Source organism: Taurulus bubalis (genome assembly GCF_910589615.1).
Source record: "Taurulus bubalis genome assembly, chromosome: 13".
Lineage (NCBI taxonomy): Eukaryota > Metazoa > Chordata > Actinopteri > Perciformes > Cottidae > Taurulus > Taurulus bubalis.
In genome coordinates, this window is record NC_136601.1 from 11,646,297 (window position 1) to 11,668,141 (window position 21,845).

At 42.5% G+C, this 21,845-nt stretch overlaps 1 protein-coding gene across 1 annotated transcript; it reads right to left on the reverse strand.

Moving 5' to 3' along the window:
- Positions 1-376: 376 nt before the first annotated feature.
- Positions 377-21,681, reverse strand: atg2a (autophagy related 2A; the record flags this gene model as incomplete). The annotated part of the gene is made up of 42 exons (XM_079229124.1): positions 377-2,158; positions 2,702-2,860; positions 3,035-3,189; positions 3,296-3,417; positions 3,570-3,652; positions 3,758-3,827; positions 4,363-4,516; positions 4,748-4,832; positions 5,129-5,230; positions 5,410-5,625; positions 6,137-6,272; positions 6,403-6,632; positions 6,733-6,959; positions 7,334-7,460; positions 7,898-8,068; positions 8,572-8,648; positions 9,011-9,081; positions 9,264-9,356; positions 9,456-9,562; positions 10,507-10,587; positions 10,666-10,850; positions 10,965-11,097; positions 11,257-11,414; positions 11,586-11,698; positions 11,938-12,080; positions 12,182-12,350; positions 12,528-12,600; positions 12,997-13,270; positions 13,685-13,840; positions 14,339-14,437; positions 14,810-14,951; positions 15,327-15,573; positions 15,700-15,772; positions 15,956-16,086; positions 16,432-16,596; positions 17,212-17,311; positions 17,441-17,719; positions 18,160-18,304; positions 19,822-19,924; positions 20,125-20,274; positions 21,000-21,162; positions 21,511-21,681. The coding sequence occupies 42 exons, from the start codon at positions 21,679-21,681 to the stop codon at positions 1,922-1,924; spliced, it is 6,075 nt and encodes a 2,024-aa protein (XP_079085250.1). The 3' UTR covers positions 377-1,921.
- Between the last annotated feature and the right edge of the window lie 164 nt (positions 21,682-21,845).

A 21,845-nucleotide genomic window follows, 5' to 3' on the forward strand; every position in this document is an offset into this window, starting at 1 on the left:
TAATATATATATATATAAGTATTACATGATTGGGTTGTTGTTCTTAATGCATTAATATGTTAACGTTGAAAATTTAAAATTAAATTTAGTTTTGGATATTCTTAGCTATAACAATGGGTCATATCTCATTACTCGATCATGTGTTACAAAAAATGTGTTTCTAAAAAGTTTGCAGAGTAAAGCTCTTAAATAAAAGTCATGAGGTAAATTAAAATGAAAGTCAATATTCAACTTCTGAAATATCTAACTGAAAATAAAATACTCAAGTAAAGTTCAAGTGCCACATAACTGCAGGCTACTTAGGTAAGATACTTGAGTAAACGTACTTAACAAAAATGTTGGTGTTAATAAGCAGAAATAAAATGTCAGGCAAAAATGGCGTTCACTTTTTATATATCAGATTTTTTATTTTTTTGTATTAATTTTGTATACTCCTCGTCTTTGTATTATACAGGTCATTCATTCGTTTATGATATAGTAAATAGTAATTACACACAAGAGATGTAACAAGCTTCAACCTGTCACCCTCACAGACATGCATCATGCACGCACACAAACGCACGCACTCATTCACTCACTCACACACACACTCAGAGGGACACAAATCCCAAAAAATAATAAGATAGAAATGTAAAAACACATATTTTTCATCCTCCGTCGTCACAAGATTCACATTTTCTCAAAGCTAATTTTGAAAACGAGTATGACAATATCTAATGTTTTAACAGAATAAAAAACAAATAAAATAAAAATAAAAAATTCAGGAAGGCAACTATAGAAGAGGGCAAAGCGATTCTGAAGACATAGTAAGTTAATTCAGATCCCAGTCTAACTCTTCATGAAAACAGAAGCACAAATGAGCTGTAATGCAGAAGGAAGAACCACTGGCTGACATCTGGACCGTTTACTGTGAGTTGCAGACGTTTGAAGTCCAACATAGCGAAGCTTTAAAAGAATGTGCTACAGAAATTAGAGGCTTCATGGAATCTGTATCTCTATTCAGTCAGGAAACTTGTTCTCAGTCAGGTATGTATCCATATGAGCTAGTATGTGTCACACTTGTACAGTAGCAGGGAGGGTGCAGGTTTGAGGAGGCATTACAAACTAGTTATAAACGGCACTCTGCAAGGTTTATGGCACGAATAACAGTGCTGAGAGAAGCAGGTACACAGTTGAACCAAAGCTGAACCAATGAGAAGGTGTTGTGAAGTTGGGTTGAAAACCATTTGGAAGGTGTTAGCAAAGGACACTTCATTTAAAGATTCTCCCAGTCTAGACTATGAGCTTTACTGGACAACAAAGAGAGTCACATCATGTGTCAGTTCCTCACACACTGCACCCAAAAAAAATGAAGAAAAACCTGTTTGCAGCTAGTGATGGGTGAGTTGGAATACTAAGAGAGAAGGTCATTTCACCTTCCTCTTGCTCCTACTTATTCTCCATAGACCTTAGAAGGAGGTGAAATGGTGCCAGAAATAACTTCTTCAAATTAGAATACAGTTTCAAGAAGCACTATTTAGAGTGCAGGAAGTGCCACCAGTCTGTGTCTTACTTATGATAACAGAAAACCTTGAGAATGATGATCCTTGTTGCATTGAAAATGAAGCCAGTTGAGATTGACAGTGATATGTTTACACAGACAGTAAGGACAATCTGCAGACTGGTTTAGTACGGAGAGGAGAGCTCTTGCTGGATGCAAAATAGAAAGATTAAATCTGGTGAAGTCCATGTATGATGGAGCCACAAAAAATAAAACACTGGGTGTCAATAACTGCAGTAGTCGTTGCTTTGTTTTTGCATCGGAGCGAACACTGACTCATTAGTCCATACACATTCAAACCCTGTATTGCTCCCGTCACTAAGACTTCCCCAAATCTCTCTCTCTCTCTCTCTCTCTCTCTGACACCCACACAAATCTTCATCAATCTTGACAATCCTCTGTGCGCCACTTCAGGAAGTCCTCCTTCCGGGCGTCTGGTTTGATCTGGTTCCGCATGCCGCCAAGCAGATTGGAAGTGGCTTCAGAGGCCACTATTAATGGTCGGACCACAGTGGGCGGGATCTGCCGCAGGACGCCGCCCACAGCGCCGGGCAGACCCTTCTGTTCGTGGCCGCGGGACGCTACATCGCACAAGGTCTGAGCCGTGTCAATCACTCCCTGAAGGGCAGAGAGAGAGTCCAGGGAGAGATTAGTCAAACAATATGTGGTGTTTCAGTAGATGTATGTGCATGCACTCATGAAACCAGAAATCAGCAAGGTTGTGCAGGAAATACTTTGATCGATGAATTGTTTTATCTATAAAACGTCAAAAATAGTTCCAAGGGCCCATAATTAAATTTGACTTTGTTTTAAAAATATTTCCCAGTTTAATATAATAGAAGAAAAGCACATTTTAGAGACATTAATACATTTGAGTCTAGAGGAAAAACATATCTGGCATTTTAGCCAGAAAAATGACTTACACAATGAATTGTCAACATTTTTGCAAATCAATTTTCCGTCAATTGTCTTAATTAATCGACTTACCATTTCAGCTCTAAATTAGACAACCCGTTTACATACACTGTGCATCACCACAAATTATGATCTTTCCTTTCAACCACTTGCAGTGTCACACATATGTGACTGGTTACTTTTGGATTCTTTGTTCTTTAGAAGGGCCCATAATCAATATGGAGAGGGTAAGTTTTGGGGACGCACCTCTCTGACGGTGTCGTAAGCCTTGGCCACACCTTCTCTGAGGTCTGCAGGCTGAGCAGCTCGGCGGGGCCGGCTGGAGGGAGCCCGGCCCTCTGTGATGGCAAAGCGGTTCAGGGGTGGAGTTGGAGACAGGATGTCGTACACCGTCTCAGCGGTGGCCTGTAAGAGAAGCAGACAGACATCAGGCATCGCATACCTAAGGCCCTGTTTATCTTGAAATCCTTCAACAAATTATCTCACGATTTTAAATAAATTCAGGCCATGGTCCAGATCTATTTTCTGAATAACTTCCTTTCAAAGACCTGCACTGAAAACCTTTCCCAGACAGAGTACCTGTATGGCCTGCACCAGCCTGTTGCTGAGCTCCAGAGCAGCTGAAGCTGTGGAGGTGCCGAATGATGCTGCCCCCCTCTGGAGACCTCTAATAATGCGTCCATCCTTCCTGTACTGCTCTATAGGCAACCAGAACAGATCTCTCACCCCATGAACTGGAGAAACAAAGTGAGATAGACAGAGGGGTAAAATAAATGAACCAAGAGTTAAAACAGGATGAAGAACATGTTAAGCTGTGTGTTTGGAGTAGTGTAGACTCACACAGCTGGACAACTGAGTGCATGGGGCCAACACCTCCCAGAATGCCCGGCAGCTGATTCTTCCTGATGTCAGTCAGCCACTCTGTGACAGCGTACTGGATCACTTTGTCCACTCCGAGGAGACTAGAAAGTGTTTATGAAGAGAGAATAAGAAACTCGCAACTACAAAAACTGGTTTGCATTTCAAACATAGTGATCTAGTCTCAAATCTCAAGTATCTCTTTGCATCTAAAAAAGAAATTGAGATGTGTGTGTATGGAAGTGTGGATTTCTACCCGTGTCTACAGCAGAGCCTCTTCAGCTTCAACTCAGAACAGTTTAATTGGGCCAGACCGATCAGAATCCCTGCAAATGTTCCCTGTGAAACAATTATTAGCCTGATCAAATACACAGAAATTGTACATATTTCTTTCATATAAGTGTTACGCTGAGTGACTGATGAGCTGTTTGAGTGACCTCTCACCTGTTCAATGACAACATGTTTGCCTTGATAGTCCAGCCAGATAGGCACTTCAGAGGTGAATCGGAACTCACTGAAAATAGCAGGAGAGGAAGAGAAAGACCATGCAGTTAACATTTCAAGCCTTTATTTTTCAGTTTCACATTCCGGAACCCAAACCTCGGAACCCTGACATTCCGGAAGCCAGACATTCCAGAACCCTGACATTCCAGAACCCAGACTTTCCAGAACCCAGACATTCCAGAACCCTGACATTCCAGAACCCAGACTTTCCAGAACCCAGACATTCCAGAACCCAGACAGAACCCAGTTTGGACTTAGAACCTAAGTTCAAAGTGGGTTCTATTAGATTTTTAAAATGCTCCAGGATTTAAAGGTTTGATGTTATAGAATAGTGTCACAATATCTAGTGGTGTGATGCATCTTGAATTTGTGATTTGGAACACGACATCATGGAAAAGAAGCCACGCTCAAACTCCCATTGATTATTTTTCCCAACTATATTCCTACAAACACGCGTTATTGTTTGTAACACATGGCTTTAATTTTCTGTTAGTTTGTAAAATCAGAATCAGACTTTCAAAGAGCATTCTGGAGAATAGGTGTACCGGAAGTAGATTGGCTGGTCGAAGGAAGAGGTGGAGCCGGCAGAGGAGGAGCTCTGCTCGCTGAAGGTAGTTTCCACCGAAGCTGAGAGGTCAGGACCGAGACCAGCAGCTGACTCTGCCTCATCAGAGGCCTTCTGGGAGGGGTCTGCCTTCACTGAACGTTAAATGGGGAGAAATATAGAAAAATACATAATCAAAATTAGCTACACAATCATTTAAACATGCAGCCAGTTACAATTAATCATGCTGCAGCGTATGCATGACAATTTTGTTTAAAATCTTAATATGTATGACTTTGACAAAAGCCCTTAACATTAAGGATGAAAGACACTTTATGAAATATGAAGCAAAGGATTTTATACAATCATCCTCAGAGGTAGCTCACCTTCAGTTGCAGGGTCCACAGGCAGGTATGGGTTAACAAAGGAAGCTAGATTGCTGAAAAAGTCCTTCAGGAAAAATAGTGCATCCTGAACAAGAGACATAAAAAAGGCTGGTTAGATGTGGAAGTAGTTGCATGTTTTCTCCAATCCGATACGGTTCTTGTGCTGGAATGACGTTAATATGATGAAACATTTTTGCAAACTGAGTTGTATGCTTCTCAGGACCAAAGCATTCACAGAAGAGCTTTGAGTAGAACCAGAGTCATTTTCTATTTCATTTCAGGCTCTACTCAACCGCTTTTGGGTGTCACATACTCGACTAATGTTGGATTTGGATGCAAAAGATTCCACGTTTAGGATTCCGTGTCAGGGGTTGGAGTTACCTGGTCGATGTTAAGTCGTAGAGGCAGCAGGCTGACTCGAAGACAGCACTCGGGTCCACCGAGGCCAGACTCAGGACAAACCTGCAGGGCCTTCACTGTCAGCTACAAAAAGAAAAACACATAATCAATATCATATTCATGAAATAATCAATCATTTTTCTTTAATCAGTTCTTCTGATATAAAAGATGGTTTGGTTTTAGTCAGGTCATTTTAATCAAAAATCATAAATCGAAGTCTTCATGTGTCTGTCCTCCTCATCGCGCCCTGTCAGCTGTCTCACCATGTTGGAGTGGGCTCGGCGAGGCATGCTCTCGCTCGTGTATAGGTAGAGGAATTTGTTGAGTTGTGAGGAGGCCAGTCGGTCTCGAATCTCCAGCTCCTGGACAATGAACACCTGCCTGGAGAGAGGGTGCTCGCCACCAGGACCAACCCCAACTGGCCCCTCTCCATCCGGCCCCACTACTGCCACCGGATAGGACTCGTGCTGGAATGACACCTGGATGACGAAATGACAAAACAGAGGGAATGTGTTGAAAAAGATGGGGTTTGACTATGTTTAGGGGAGTTCTGGTGAAGCTGTAAATCGACTGGGAAAATTTAAGCAGTACAGTTTAGGTTCAAGTTGAATTTAAAATAAAAATGTGCTGCTTCCCTTGCCATGAGTTAGATGAGAAGATCAATACTACTTAAATATCTGTATGATATATACTTATGTGGAGCAAGCAACTAGTTAGTTTAGCTAGGCATTAAGACTGGAAACGAAGGCAAACAACTCGCCTGGCTCCTATGAGAGAGTGGTATTGATATTGTCCACAAAGAAATGAATAAACTTGTTTCCCAAAGTGCCAAACCTTTCAAACAAAATTGCATAGCTGAGAAACATTTCATAGGTGGGTCAAATTAAGATATTTGTCAAATCTCTTCATTATTTGCAGAATAAATATATAATAAGATAAACTGACAGACAACCACTTCTAGTCTTAGTTTCTATACTATATATTATATGCCTTGGTTAGCTGGATCTCCATCAGCAGGTTGTGCTGGCGCCCGCTGCCTCCAGCCCAGCGCCAGGAGTTTTGGGGACGAGAAGGAGCGACAGTGCGAGATGGGGACCCCCGAACACCAGCAGGGACTGAACGGCCTCTATAGAGAGGGGGACAGAGATAGTGAACGGTTAAAACAAAGAAGAAGCACACGTGTGAAAGATGCTCATGACGTATGATGAAAGTACTGTACGAGAAACTACATTTCTGTAGCCCTTTGTGTTTGTTACCGGTTTGTGTGCTGGGCATGTATGGACATGGGTTTGCCGCCAAAGTCCTTGCCTCCGTAGAGATGCCAGACCACAGAGATCTCCCGCAGGACCACCCTGCTCTGAGGCACTGGGAAGCGGCTTGGGGCTCTGAGCAGGTCCAAGCTGCCCCGAGGCCTGGAGAAGTGACTCTCCTTCACCTTGATGGGGCCCTGAGAGAACACCGTCACCACGGGCTCCCCGTCCCTGGGCTGTAACAAATCCCACATGCGGACATTTTGCGAGTAAGCATATAAATTGTAATTGTTAGAAGGAGTCATGCAAGCCAATGGGGAAAGCAGTGGGACTTACGGGAATGCCCATCCCGGGAGCCTCCAAGATGCAAAAGTCATCGTTGTCGGTTGAGCCCTCAGAACCTTCATCCGACATCATATCTGCCTGTGCCTCCGTTGCTGTGGCAACCAGTCCGTCAAGCTCAGAGTCCTCCTCCTGCAGCACGGAGGAGGGTATGCGCTTCGAAGCTTCACCAGGGAACAAGTAGACAGAGACAGGTGAGCCTCTTAGCATGGAAGGTGAACCTGGACAAAAACAAGCATAGATTTGTGGAATATGTATACATAGACACAAATATACACATTCACGACTATGACTAAAAACCTACTGAGTACATGTGTATGATGCATACAGATATAATTTTACACCACTGATATCATATCAGATTTTATTGTTGTATCAGTGAAATCAGGAACTGGGCTGAGTTTTATGTTTTCTTCCTTAAAGTTCAGTTCATTCAGTCAAAGTCCACACACCACCGTTTTTATATCACTTGTGGAAACCAATTTAAATTTAAATCCTCCTCCTGTATACAAGGAGACTTGGGTCATTGCAGCATTATACTGAGCTGTATCCTGTTTGGATGTTGAGTTGTATAAAGAGAGAGACTCTTCAGTACCTGGATCTGAACACTCGTCTCGCTGGCTCTTCTCTGTGTCAATTAAGGCATCAGCCAGGTCGTACTGGTTGATCTCAGCGGTTTCAGCTGGATGGCAGGGCAGCACCGACGCAGGACTTTCTGACAGCTAACAAGACAGAAGAATATTATAGTAGAACATGAAACAATTATATGGCATCTTTATACCACTTTTCAACTCTTATTACACGTACGATTTCACTGATCATATATTGATACACTACAACATTCTTTTTTTTCATACTACACTACAATACTTTTACTACCTCTACTTCTGTAAACAAAGATTATTGTCTGTCTGTCTGTAGATCTCTCCTCTGTTGCGCTCGGGTTTCTATATTTTTTTCCCAGGTTAAACTTCTTTTTGCTGTGGATAAAAAAAGCAAACCAAAAATCTAAGGGTATAATAAACAGAGTGTAAAACCCTCTTAGAAAATCAATCTTAGTATAAATATAATTAACTTGAGGTGCTTAACAAGTCCGAGGCCATTATTCAGTTCTTATCCATTCACAATTAAAATTCTCCAGTGAATACGTTGGTCTTACTGGTAATTTCTGGCCAGCAATTTCAGTGGGTGAGGCGTGTCGCGGAGGGGGGTGCAGGTCGCCCTGGGAGACCACGTACTGCAGCAGGTTAACCAGGGCAGCGCAGGAATCTGCACAGGTATGAATGTGAACCACATTGTTGGAGCAACGGAGCTCAAAGAGAGGCTGAGACTGGAGGACAAAGAGCGGAAAAACAACGGAATAACACATTAAGAACAGGAGAATTAATAAAGGTGGTGACAGAGAGTTGCTAGGAGGAGGGAGGAACTAAAACTACATAATTAACAACACACCTGAACGCTATAAACTAAGAAAAGACGAGACCAAGGAAATGCAAATACAAAACATCGTTACATAACAGATCATAAACTGAACTTCCTCACATGTGTACACCTTGTTACTGATTGGTTGAAAGGGCAGCTGCATCATGTTTACTGTCGCTGTTTGTTTTTGGCTCCACGTCCAACTGAAAAGTAATCCTAGTCGTTTTGCCTGAAGCTATGATTACAGTGAAACTTCCTTATGGTAAAACAAATATTTATAAACACGGGGCCTGTGCTTGTTTGTGGTTTCAGAAGGAAATCTAACTAAATTATAATGTTTTGTTTACTTTCACATGTTCACAGGCCGGGTTGGGTCTGTTTGCTTCATGAGAACAGACGGATTGCACTCACCAGCTTGCCCGCATCGCTGCCTTTCCATGTGGTGATGGCGAGCTCCAGCAGGTCAATGTCCAGAACACACAAATAGTCTGTGTGACACAAAGACACATGGTGGGACTTATTAGGATGGAGCTCATGTTGACATTGATTCTATTTTTAAGTTGCTAATATTAACTACTGTATTATCCCTAACATAAGACGTCACTGATTGTAAGATGACCTCTTTTACTAACACCTGTTTTGGAAATAATATTCTGATGCTCTGTTATAAATCACACTCGTCCTGTTTAGAAAGTTTCCCTCGTCCAAGGGTAAGGGAACAAACATCCTGACACTTTTGTTTTCACTCATTGGGAATTTATTTCAACACGTTACATGGACACACATGAAACTGTAGAGAAAGAGTATTTTCTACCACTATTCTGTAACATGTAAACATCACGTGTCTTACCTCTCCTCAAGTCCACGGTGTCAATCTCACATTTGTCCGAGAGGTAGAGAGCAGAGTCATCCAAAATGAATCTGACCACAACATAACAAAGACACAACTTAGCCAAAGATCTTACAGCAGCTCACATAATGTGAAACATTACATTTCAGAAATATTTGCAGTGATGATAATTGTTTCAACGTCTAATATTAAGATTTGGATTATTGTTGTATTTAATGGACAATCTTCGTGTTCAGTTGGTGGGGAACTGTACCTGAGGTGAAAGGTGGCGGTGTCTACAATGATATTACTAGACAGAGAGAAGGACTCTGCTGTGAACAACATGCGCAGTGGCAGATACAGAGGTCTGCAAACAGAAAAACAGAAAGATGAGGGTGGAAAAAAAGGAGAAAAGTGTAATGTAAATGTAAATTTAGCACACTTGTTTTGAGGCTATAGTATATACCTGTAGTCGACCGCACAGGTAGCGAGGTGTGTGTGGAGGATAGTGATGACGGCAGGTGCTGTGTATCCCAAAATGGGATCATCAATAACATCCAGGAAGTCAACCAGCTGGAACAAACAAACAAACAAACAAACAAACAGACTCAGCTGGCAGGCAAAACAGCAAAAGACAACCATTTTATATTCTTCCACCTAAATTGATTTCAGTGTTGATTTCATTTTGCACAATCCAAATGGTTTAACTGGAAAAGAAAACAGAAAAAATTGCGATTTCCATTATAATAACATTGGTTTAATTTGTGGCATTAAATCAAACTTAACCAGCTACAATGTATACAGTGCTTCTTATCTCTTGGAACCAGAAAAGGAAGGCAGAAGTTAGCGGCTAGTAGCACAGTCAAAATATTGTTCCTGGTCATGTTTGTCCAAGCTCTCTGGATTTTTTTTATTGTGCATTATTTTCTGGATGGGAAGATTTGTGTCTGTTCTGCATCATCAGTCTGTAAAAGCCAATACCTTTCAGTGATTTTGTCCTTAACTGTAATCACCCTCAACTCACCCAAAGAAAGTGCCTGAATGACGCAGCTTGAATATCAAAACAGCAACAGGACGATGAAGAGTTAAATTCTCTAGTTCAAAAGCAACAGCTGCACCCCATATTCAGAATACACTGTGAATCGTAAACTGCACAATATCTTCCTACTCTACTGCACTCTGCTTCATTGCAACTAGAGATCAGCATCTCACTCTCTTGTACTCCACATTCACACACTTCTATTTCTGCCTGAAGGAAGAATGTCAAAATGTTGGTCTAGAGAGAACACATTTTCTGAAGTCAAGTAAAGCATGACATAGAAAAACACATTGGAATGCCTAGAGTTTTAATAATAAATATGGCTAGAAATGAACAATAGTTTGGCAGTAACTGAGTTAAAGTGCAAGGTTTAGATATTTCCTTTCATGAACTTTTAAACCACACAAAGGAAGAGAGAAGACACGGTTGAGACTCTAATCTGGAAGAAGACTTTTTGTTTCCTTGTACTGCTTCTCACCTGCTCATGCCAGCTGTGATTAGTCTGCATCACGTAATGTCGCATGGTGGCACCTTGAAGTCGAAGGGCAACGAGGAACTCCTACAGTGAGAGACGGAACCAATTATTTTTTTATGTCAAACTTGCAGCAGCAAAATCAGGCATTTGAGGAGGACGTACCTTAACACTCCTCTGTGGGTCCAATGTGATTTTGATGGCTGTGGACAACATCTGTACATCCCCCTCCTTGCCGCTCACACTGCTCACACCCACCTCTGTAGGGTAGATGGTAGGGTCCAAGTGCTTTGGGGGAGTGAAGTTGGGCATCTCCAACCGCTGTGGGATGGGTGTGTCTTTCACGACTGCTGTGGTGGAGAAGTCAGAAGAGATGATGATCCAGAACAATCATGAACATTTTCTATTTAGCGTTAAATCTACTTCAAATCATTTAAAAAAATAAAATATGAATGATGTTGTACCTCGATGGTAGAGCTCCACTCGCCTGCTCTCTATACACAGGAAATTGAGATTGGGGTCGTTCTGGTGCTGTGCCACACTGAATATCTTTCCCCCTTCCAGGTCGAGCACAATTTCCCCATGACTCTGGTCCTCCTGAATCAATGGGATGAAACAGGAGCGTTTAGAAAACACAAACATTACTGGATAAAAATAGATACATGTTCAATAATTGGCTCAAGCCAGAGCTGTTTTTAAGTCTTTTGAACCAAGTCAAGTCTCTGGTCTTGGAGATGTGACAGCCACATTGCTCACCTTCTTGTCTGTTCTGGCTTGGAGGCGGCCTTTGCCGATAATCACAGTGAGGGAAAGGAGGCTGAGGTTGTGGTTGGGGCGGGGAGCCGACTGTTGTGTCTTTCCAGATGATTCACTGGCCAAGTAGAAGTGAGGCTCGTCCTCTTCTGAATCAGAGTCTATGGCAGAGAGAAAACCGACGTGAACGGTTTGATTTCATTCATTAATGGAGGAAGAATCATCTTGATATAACACAAAACCGGCTTGATTAATAAAAGATGTTTTAGCGGGCTAGTTGCTATTATAAATACTAGATCTACATGTGTTTCCACTAAGACAGCCAAACTCACCTAGTTTGAAGGCCGATTTGCAGAGCTGAAACTCGTCGTGGTGATGGCGGCTGAGGGCGGGGCTGTGGGCTGAGGGCGGAGGAGGCTCCCACATCAACAGATCATTATTGATCCTTTGGGAAAAAGCGGTGGGTGAGGAACATTAATGTTACTTCAGAGACAGGATTTAAGACCAATATATAGACCCTAAAATAGGAGCAAAGCTGTAAGAGGAAGATATTTCTTGACCACGTCTGAGAGTGAACTCGCTGTACTACATTAGACTAAAGATAATTTCAAACATCTTCAAACCTTTTGGGTGATTCCAGGAGAATGTTATCTTGGAAAAACACCTGTGTTTCTGTAGGCGTACCTGTTGTAGAAGCTCTGGAAGGCCTGTTTGCTGGGAAGGAGGATGTAGGCCAGGGGCAGGTTGATGTCCACCGCACACTGACACTGAGCGACACACTGCGCCTGAAACTGACGCATCTCCTCTGGGTCGGCTGGAATTACCATCTACAACCAGAAAGGATGAGAGACGAGGAGGGATGAGTTCGGTCTGGAACCTTGATAAGATGGATAATAAATTGTATGGGTTTTTTTGTGTGTCATCGCACCTCCTCAGTCTCAAACATGGTGCGGTTGGAGGAGAACGGGGAGCTGGTTTTGTCGTTGATTTCACAGTGACTTTCAAAGAAGGCGGCGCCCAGGTCCCTGATGAGGTTCATCCCATCCAGACCTGCAGACGGGCCCTGAGTCTCACCTCCGCGCACACACACGGATATCCTGCTCGCAGAAACAGAAAAAAAGTAATACTGGTTTGTGGTAGAGTACATTATAACAATATATTGCATCTCATTTCATGGAGGAAGAACGACTACATTTAGATTCCAACTTCGGTACTGTAAAGTGCTAATTTCAAGCAGATTGTAAATTATTATTCTCATAATCATCACTACTAACCTCGGCAGAGAGTCGCGGTTCTTCTTTACTCTGATACAGGGGAAAGAGCCGCCCTCCCAACCCTCGTATAACCCTGGTGAGACACAACAGGTCTGCTTCATATAGATATACATATAAAACATTTTAAAACTGCAAATAAGAGTTGCTATTCCAGCTTTTAACAACAAATTGTGTTCTACAGGACGACATTCTACAAGTGCAACAGAAAATGCTAACAGAGCGACAGTCATTCTCACATTTGTACAGATTCATTGCCGCTTAAACAAGCAACAAATGCTTTTTTATAATATAGATATAAATCTGATGCTAATTCAAATGGATAGTTTGGATATTCTGAAGCGGGGTTGTATGCTGTGTTGGTCCAATTCACAGTTTTTATCCATTGCTTTAACTTGCCATCATACAGCCCTTTCAGACGTGATACTGAAACCAACAAACAGCTACTGTTTAGGGTTGTGTGTATTCCCACCATGCAGGTCGGTGAAGGAGGCCTCCAGGAGCTGAGTAAGACAGGGAGCCCACGGCTGACCCGGAGCAGTCTGCTCGCTCTGGAGGTCCGGGGCCTCCTGGTGCTTCAGCTCCAGCTGACTCAGCTCAAGCACCAGGGTCTCCTGCCGCACTGCCCTCTGGGTCGGGGGTCGACGCTTAGGGAGGGGCCGCAGGTCAGGTATCGGGAAACGAAGCCTAAGGATGGCGTGAGGGGAGAGGAGGGTGAAGGAGGAGCACAGCTCGATGCTCTGGGTCTGAGGGGAGAACGTGAGATAGATTTTAGAAGCCGATTCAGTCACAGAGTTGCAGAAAGTAGTCAGTTGTATTCGTCACTGTTGATGCTCTATTGAAAACATTATTATTGATTATTAATTTTGTTCATGTATGTATGTGTCAGCACAAATACGATTGGTCAAATAAGATTACCTTTTAAAGCTTTTTCCCAAAAAAGATTTGTCTATTTTCCGTGTCCCATTGTGATGTTGTCATAGAGGTTTGATGCATCTCTTCTAGACGCAGTGTTTTCTGTTAGTGTTTCTGTTAGTGTTTTCTGGCAGTGTTTTAATTAGGTTACAGACTATTGCATTTGCTAGCAGATCTACTATGTTTAGGGATTTTTCTTTGTGTAATGAGGTCTTTATGATGATTAAATGTATGTGGGGTTCCACCTGCATGAGTCCAGGTCCAGCAGTATGTGTGGGACAGTGGCTGAAGGCTTTGCTCAAGTTCCCAAGGCGACTGAGGATGTCCAGGTCCAGCTCAGCGCTCAGCTCTGCCAGCTCCACCCGCACTACACTGTCCCGCCGTACCACCCGCTGCTTACCCTGCCAACACAGACACAGTCATACTGCAGAATAATATTTTGATGACATTTTTGTATAACTACAGAATCATTAACCTGATAAATTGTTTGAATACATCTGATTAGACATTAGAACTTCCTCATTTTAAAGAAAAAAATTACTCTCATCCATGTCATATGCACAAACGAAGCCAAGTCACTACTGATATTGTAAATATAGGGTTTTGGAAAGTTATGTCCAAAAAGTTTAAAATACATGATCAACATTACATTAAAAAAAAATCATGTAACTTTCTAACAGTGTCATGAGAAAACATGTTTACAGTTTTTTTTCTTCTGTTGTCTTTAATGACTCAATCAGTCCAGTTTTTCTCAGGGGTTGACACACTGTTAGTGCAGCACATTTCATCCACAATGTAAGGCACTTCCCACTAAAACAACTTGGGTGAAGTGAATTAAAAACAATCAGAAAGGTTTTGCACATTTCAAGTCAAGAGTGTGTGTGAGGGTGAATGCATACTTTTCGTAGGTGTTTTTCCGTGAGGCTGTAGTGTAGTTGGGCACATGGTCTGGCCGCAGCTCCAACTGTGAACAGACCAGCTTTCTGGAACTGAAGCAACTGGAAGGAGACACAAAGAGACACAATGTTATCTCAAGTAATCCTTATCAGCTTCAAAATAGAACAACAAACCGTAACTACTTTTAGATAACATGTACAAGTTCAGTTAAAAGTAAAATATTAGTTAAAAGTGAAAAATTGCATCACGTCACAATTCCAAGTGAATTTTTAATGTCTCTGCAACATCACAATTATCACGAATCAATGCACAGCAGTGACATACTCAGATGTTAGATCTTATAATGACCATATGTGATCACTTACTGTTTGATATATTGTTCACATTGAAAATACAATGACGAAGATGTAAAGTGTGAACACAGCCACAGGGTGAGCTTCATAGACTAACAGACGGACAAAGAGATGTTCTACCTCATTGTACTGAGGCTTTCCGTCCTCCCAGAGGCTCTCTAACAGTTCCAGTCTGCTGAAGGAAAGGTCAGAGGTCATGGCCCGACTATGGTGTCTTCCGCTTCGCATCTCACAAGCAACCTGTACTGCTGCTCCGGTCACTCTGTGAGAGACAACAGGGCAAGCGAGAATTAGAAGGAAAAAAATATTTGCAATACAGCGGGCTGCAAGTAACATGCTACAAACGCATCAGACATTTCACACATTCCTCTACAACCTACAGGCTATCCAACTTCATCACAGTTTATTGTATTTCAGAAAGTATTTTTTGTAATTGAGCAGCTTATTGAGAAAGGGATGTTTGACAGTATTGTCAACTGAATCTTCTATGAACTTCCACAAGCCCAAAACACTACACACCCAAATTAAAGTACCTTCCATTCTGTAATTGTTGTCAAGGGATTTTTTGTGTGTGTGAAGCTATGGCCACCCAACTTAAAACTCACCAAAGACAAAATATGCATCTGTGTTTCTCTACCTGAGGTGGGAGTGTGGGCAGGCCTTGGCAAAGCCGCCTCTCAGATGGTGAAAGTCTCGCTCACTAAACATGCTGTCCTTGAAGAAGGCCAGCTCCCGGAAGAACACCTGAGACATCTGAGCCAATGAGGCTCCGTCAGGCTTAGAGGGCGGGTTCTCCTGCAGGAGGGTTAGGGTGAGCCCGCCGAGAGTCAGACGAAACAAAGCATCAGGCTTGAGCTGATCTGCCTGGCCGCTATGTGAACGTCCTGCAAAGAAGAGGATGACAGTTCAGTTTTCTTGTTTTTTTTTTAAAAGACACACTTCTTTGGGGACATCATTGCAAGAAGGTCAAACACTTGTGTAAAATTGAAAGAAGGTGCAGTGATTTTTACCTCTGGTCCGGCTGTTTGACTGGGGTAGACTCGACAGAGCTCCAGGATACCTCCTGGGACAGTTCATCATGCCCTGGCAGGGAATATTAAAGTGGATATCAGACTACTTGTGATTTGCTTTGTATATTTAAATGTATTCACACACACACACACACACACACACACACACACACACACACACACACACACACACACACACACACACACACACACACACACACACACACACACACACACACACACACACACACAGTACCTGTGCAGGCTGTGTGATGCTGGCCAGACTGTGTGTGGAGGACTCCATATCACTGTCCGACATCTCGCTGCCGGAGCGCACAGACATCCCGCTACTGGTCATTCCAGTAGGACCCATGGAGAAAAACATGTCTGCAGGTAATAACAACAATACAGTTAAATATTGCAATGTACACAAACTTCAGGGAATGTTGCTGCAAGATCAACACTCATATTTAACATGCAAGGTTTACACCACTCAAAACAACCCGTGTCTTTGCATTTCATACAGCCCGACTAAAGGCACATTTCCTATACATTTTTATTAATAATGCTGTATACCTACATATTATACTGTATGAATGCTGGATGTATATTTTAAAAGAGGGGACAGTTTTACCCACAATGGCTGACATGGTTGCAAACTACATGGTTGTAGGAGCAGGCCTGCTGAGGTTGTGATCTCAGACAGATCGCTTATAGAACTGCCATATGTACCTCCATTCTCCAAGCCGGTGATGAAGGGCTCCAAGTCGGGCTCAGTTTCCCACTCCCTGTCTCTGGGACTGGAGCCAAGCTGCTTACTGAGGTCATCCTCAATCATACGCAGGTCGTCTGAGTCCAACGGACGACTGAGTGCTCCGCCACACTTAGTCTCAATATCTGGGGAGAGAAGAAAGAGAAACAGATTCATGAATGTGTTTGTGAGAGCGAAACATTTATGAGGCATTAACAGAAGTCTGTTACCTTACCCTCTTGCTCTGAACTACAGAGGAGACAACACAGGCGTATTGTCTGGGTGTATCTGTTCTAGCCTTTGAGGAGTTGTATATTATGTATTGCTAAAGTCTGAAGGCACCTCAAGGCACCTCATGGTTACTAGACACAGAAGAAGTATTGAATTTCGTGGTAGCTTTGTGGTTTTATTTCGTGAGTGCATGCATGAATGTAAGTATCATTTGTACATTTTACTCATCATAAAGATGGAGGAACACATGTTTGCAATACTATTTCGGGACAGAAAACTAATCTGAATGCTAAAGTGGATTTGACTAAAATGTATTCATGTTATCATAACCCCGCTGTAACCTGAATATAACTTTATCTTGTTTCATGTCATAATCACCATGACACATTAAACATAACCTGTAATGAAATCAGATCCAGGAGACATTAAAGCATAATATTGTGACCACGCATGTAGCATTCAATGGCAAGAGTCAGGTTTAACCCAGGTGATTGGTGCATGCTTATCACAATGGCTGTGTTATACTGTACCCGTGTCTATGCAGAGGGCCGACAGCAGGTCTGTCAGATGGATTATTTGATCCGGAGACAGCAGCATGTGGACACAGCCCACCTTCCCATCCAACTCCAACTGACCAACAGAGAAAAAGAGACAAGATACAGAAGTTAATATGACCGCTGCATTTACTAATCCTTCAGGATTTGACAGTATGCCGACATGAGCACACACACGACCGCACACACATAACAACGCACACACCTTTGGTCCAGGCAGCATATCGTTTTGTTTGATTTTGACGGTGGTCTCAATGAAACCTGGACAGCTTCCTATGAGCAGTGGCTGAGACGAAGGGCAGGGAGGGGATGTCAAGGGCTTCGGCTCTTCCTCCTCATCACCTTCCTCCTCATCACCTTCTTTCTCCTCCTCCTCCTCCTCCTCTTCATCCTCTTCATCCTCCTTCTCCACCTCCACCTCCTCTTCTTCTTCTTCTTCTTCACTTGCCATTGCTGATTCAGGGTGTTCCTCTTTATGAGGACCCTAAGAAATGAAGAGATATCTATGAGCATATCTGGTTGGTAATCATATTGTTGAAGATGTATATTGATATCTTCCTGTAAATTAACCAATAACTTGCAGCTGTCAGGAAAAAAAAACCTGCATTTTACATTAAAACAAAACCTTGTAACTTTAGCAAGTGAGAAAAGATCATCTTCAAACATTACCGCGGGAGTAAGAAACTAATTGAATAAAGTCTGAATAGCTGGAGATTATTAGTTAGTTATTGACTTGTTTACTACACATCAGCTCCACCTGGACCGCTCATACAATGGGGCAGAATGGGGTGTGATGCTTTTTTTAATCTTTGTTTTTAGTTAGCTTAATCTTTTATGATACTGGTAATAATTGAATAAATAAAATAGATACATAAAAAAATAGATACAAAGATTACACATCTATAGCCGTTAAGTCTCCATCACCTGCACTGTGCCCGTGCTGTCGTAGAACAGCTGAACGGCGCTCAGCTGGAGGATCTTGTGCAGGAAGGAGGGCGGCTGGTGGATGTCAACAGGCACGGCAGTCTGGCTGGCTGGATCCCGCACTGCCTCGTCAAAGTACTCCAGCCTGGAGGACGTGCAAACCAACATATTCATTATTTCGTGCCATGACAGAAAGCAAAACAAATTGGTTTAATGTAATATGATTTCTATTCTGAGAAACAGGACCATTGTAAGGCACTCATATCATAGTTTTGGAAGCTAATATACCTGACAATAGAATACTGATTGGCACAAGTGGCACTTGATATGTTGTGGTTGTGTTGCTGAAGTACAGTTCTGCTGTCAGTCTGTTGATCTCAGATGATCAAATAGCACCCTGTTTAATAAACTCTAACCCTTAAACTTGCTTCACGGGACTCAAATCAGTTGTTCTGTTAAAAATCAAGCCTTAGAGATGACAGGGCCTTCTGGTCACTGACCCCAGACCAACACAGCCCTCCTGAGCAGCTTTGTCAATAAGCCAGAAAAACTTGTTCAACAGTAACACACAATAGAAAATGGAAAGACAGTCATGGGACATGTGACACTAGTGGAAATACACACAGAAAACCAGCGATGGCTACCTGGCAATTAATCAAATAAGTGGGTAGTTGGGAATGATAGCAAATTAGTTCAGTTAACCATGACTTGCAATTTTTGCTTTAATAATACTGTCACATGAGCAATATGTGTACATTTGATTCGGAACCTGATCACTGCAGTTGAAAATGCAGTAAAGCACTTCAAATCATTGAGAACATAATTGCTTTCAATTTTATTTGTATGACAGAAAATATTTAGAAAGTTCTGTTGAGTACCATGTGTTAATTCAATAAATCCAGTGACAACGGTACATGTTTAAAGCTACACTATGTTTGAGCTTATCCTCTGTGGCTTCTTTGTTTTTGTCACCAACAGTCCTTCAGCTCCAGGCTGTGTTTCATTGCTCAACAAGATCTGCGCTACACTTTTATGTCTTTACGACCATGGCCCATTTATAAGAACACTTGCTCACACTTGTACTTTGACAAACAGTCCCACAGTACTGTGTTTCTCACTTGTCACAGTGAAGTTGTTGTATTTTCAGAAGTGAGAACCAAGGATGCACTAATACAAACATATACAGTATCAATTCATGCACAGCATTATTACATCCCAGTGTTTCAACTCAAAAATAAATCTCAACCCCCTTATATGTTTTTCTCTGTTTGGCCTCAAACTGCAAAAAATACCCATTGTTCAAATAATAATGAAGATACGATTGTGAGATTTCTTAAGATCCCAGTTATACCAGGAAGCTTTTTTCTTTGTGATCCTTCCATACTTTAGCTATCAAGATTATTACACGGTAATGGTTGAAGTAGCTTTGGTGTACTATATGTTCCTTTGAAGAACAAATTGGGTGCGTCTTCTGAGCTGAACCTGACTAATCATATTTCTAATTGCTCAAGCATTAAAAGGCCTCTCAGGTCAACTTTTCTTCGAAATGAAATGAATACAAAATAAAGGACAAACATCATGAAGGAGTAATCAATAAAAGAGTCTTCGGGTTCTCCTTCGCAGCTCATTTCGTTAAAGTGAATCTTGAAAAGGCAGACGTACCGTTTGATGTGCACCTCTAAGGCAACGCCTGTTTCCAGGTCCAGGAGCTGGTGCTCGATGCGAACGATAGTGTCTATGAAGGTGACTTTTATACGGCGAAGGACTGCAAACACAGATGAGATGAGAGACATGCAAAGGTTCATCAGCACTGACCTTTCAAATCATCTCTTCTTAGTGTCTGTTCAGATTGGGTTTTTAATTGGGGAAATATGCTCAGTAATACTGTAAGAGACACATTATTACTGTAGGAACACTGATGTATGCATGTGCACCCTGTGAGATCTTCACAAAGAGAGGACTCACCTGTCTCAATGGTTTGTGCAAACGTCTCAAGCCCTTCCAGCGGGGCAGGTGGCTCCTCGGACGCCTCAGGGGGGTCCTTCAGGCACTCCTGAGCCAGCTGCATGCTGGAGGTCATGCTTGATGACCAGCCTTGGGAGTCCCAACCCCCACCTGAGTGCAAACAAAATCACATGGAACTCAGACATAGTGCAAGTGAGTCTGTGTGCACTTTATACATCCACAGTAAATATTAGTAAACTCCTTAAAATGGGAGATGACATTAACTCTTTACACATCAAGATCCAAGTTGTACCTCCTGAGCTTTCTGTCAGGAGGATTAGTTGATAAATCGATCACCAGGAAATTAATCAATTATTAAAATAGCTGACGGTCATTTTTTTTAGCAAAATTGCACAAAAAATCCACTGAGAATAATACAAGAATTCCAATTACTCAAACGTAAGGATTTGCTAAGGTTTATCCTCATGACAGTTACGTAACTTTTTAGACTGTTGCTCCAAAAAAAACACAAACTTGATTGCCAGCCCTTTGCATTATTTTCTCACCTTTTATTAAGATAGAAATCGAACATTATTCGATTTATTTAGAAAATAATCAGCAGAGTTTGAGCAGTGGTTTCAATGAAAAAGCATTTAAAGTCTTTAAAGACTTGTCATGACATGATCTTACCTGGATCCTCACTCACATCCTGATGTGTACATTTGTTACTAAAGCACTTACAAATCAGATTTTACCAATATTGTATATATCACCTGCATAACAGGTGCATAACAACATGTACATATTTCATAATCCCTGGATCCCTCACTCAACCTGTAGCTGCCTGGTGGATGTTTAGTGTCCCAAGTGGAAGACTTGTTTTCCAGGGAACTTACTGGTTCGGTACTTGGGTCGACATGTTATCTGAAGACCAGACACTTCTAAGGTGCAGTGATCCGTCAGGAGAGCTTGCCAGGGGATGGTCACTACTATGCTGCTCACAAAGCCATCCACTATCTCCAGAGGAGCCCCGAGAGTCTCCAACAGCTCGTTGACCGCCTGGAGGAGAGGGGAAGCAGTCAATACGAAATGTAAATAACATGGTTCCATATTGTATCATCACTGTGTCTAGATTTATGAGACAAAGGAAGAGGGGAATATACTGCATATATTCTTAATGTCAAGACACTATGGAGAGGTGCAGTTCATCTGGTCAGATTATGTAATGCGTTTCCTATAACTGCAATTCCTCGAAGAAATGCGAGCCCGGCTAGAAGCATGACGTTGGAGATTGTTGTTGTACTCGAGTGCGAGTTGCGAAACAGTCAAGGGTGCACGAGCCCGACAAAAACAGTGTGGCTCGTGGCGTGGCGTTCACAGCCACCTATCACAAACACACAAACTCACCCAGACATCGAGGTTGATTTCCTTGATGACACCGCTGCCGTTGTAGAGGTCCAGGCCGAGCTGGCCCAGGCTCAGTCGCTCCTGCAGAAAGTGGCCGAGGTAGTGCTGTAAGAGGTACCGACAGGCCCGCTTCTTGATCGAGCCCGGCCAGGGGAAGAGCCAGCGAGACATGGGGCCAGAGGGAGCGGGGAGAGGGAGCGAAGAGGTGGCGGAGGAGAACGAGTGCGACTACAGTCCGCTGGCAACTGCATAACAGAGTAACACACAGTGAGCCAAACCAGGGAATGAGCCCCGGCTAGCTGCAGGGGGCTAAGGAAGGGGCAGACCGCAACTGT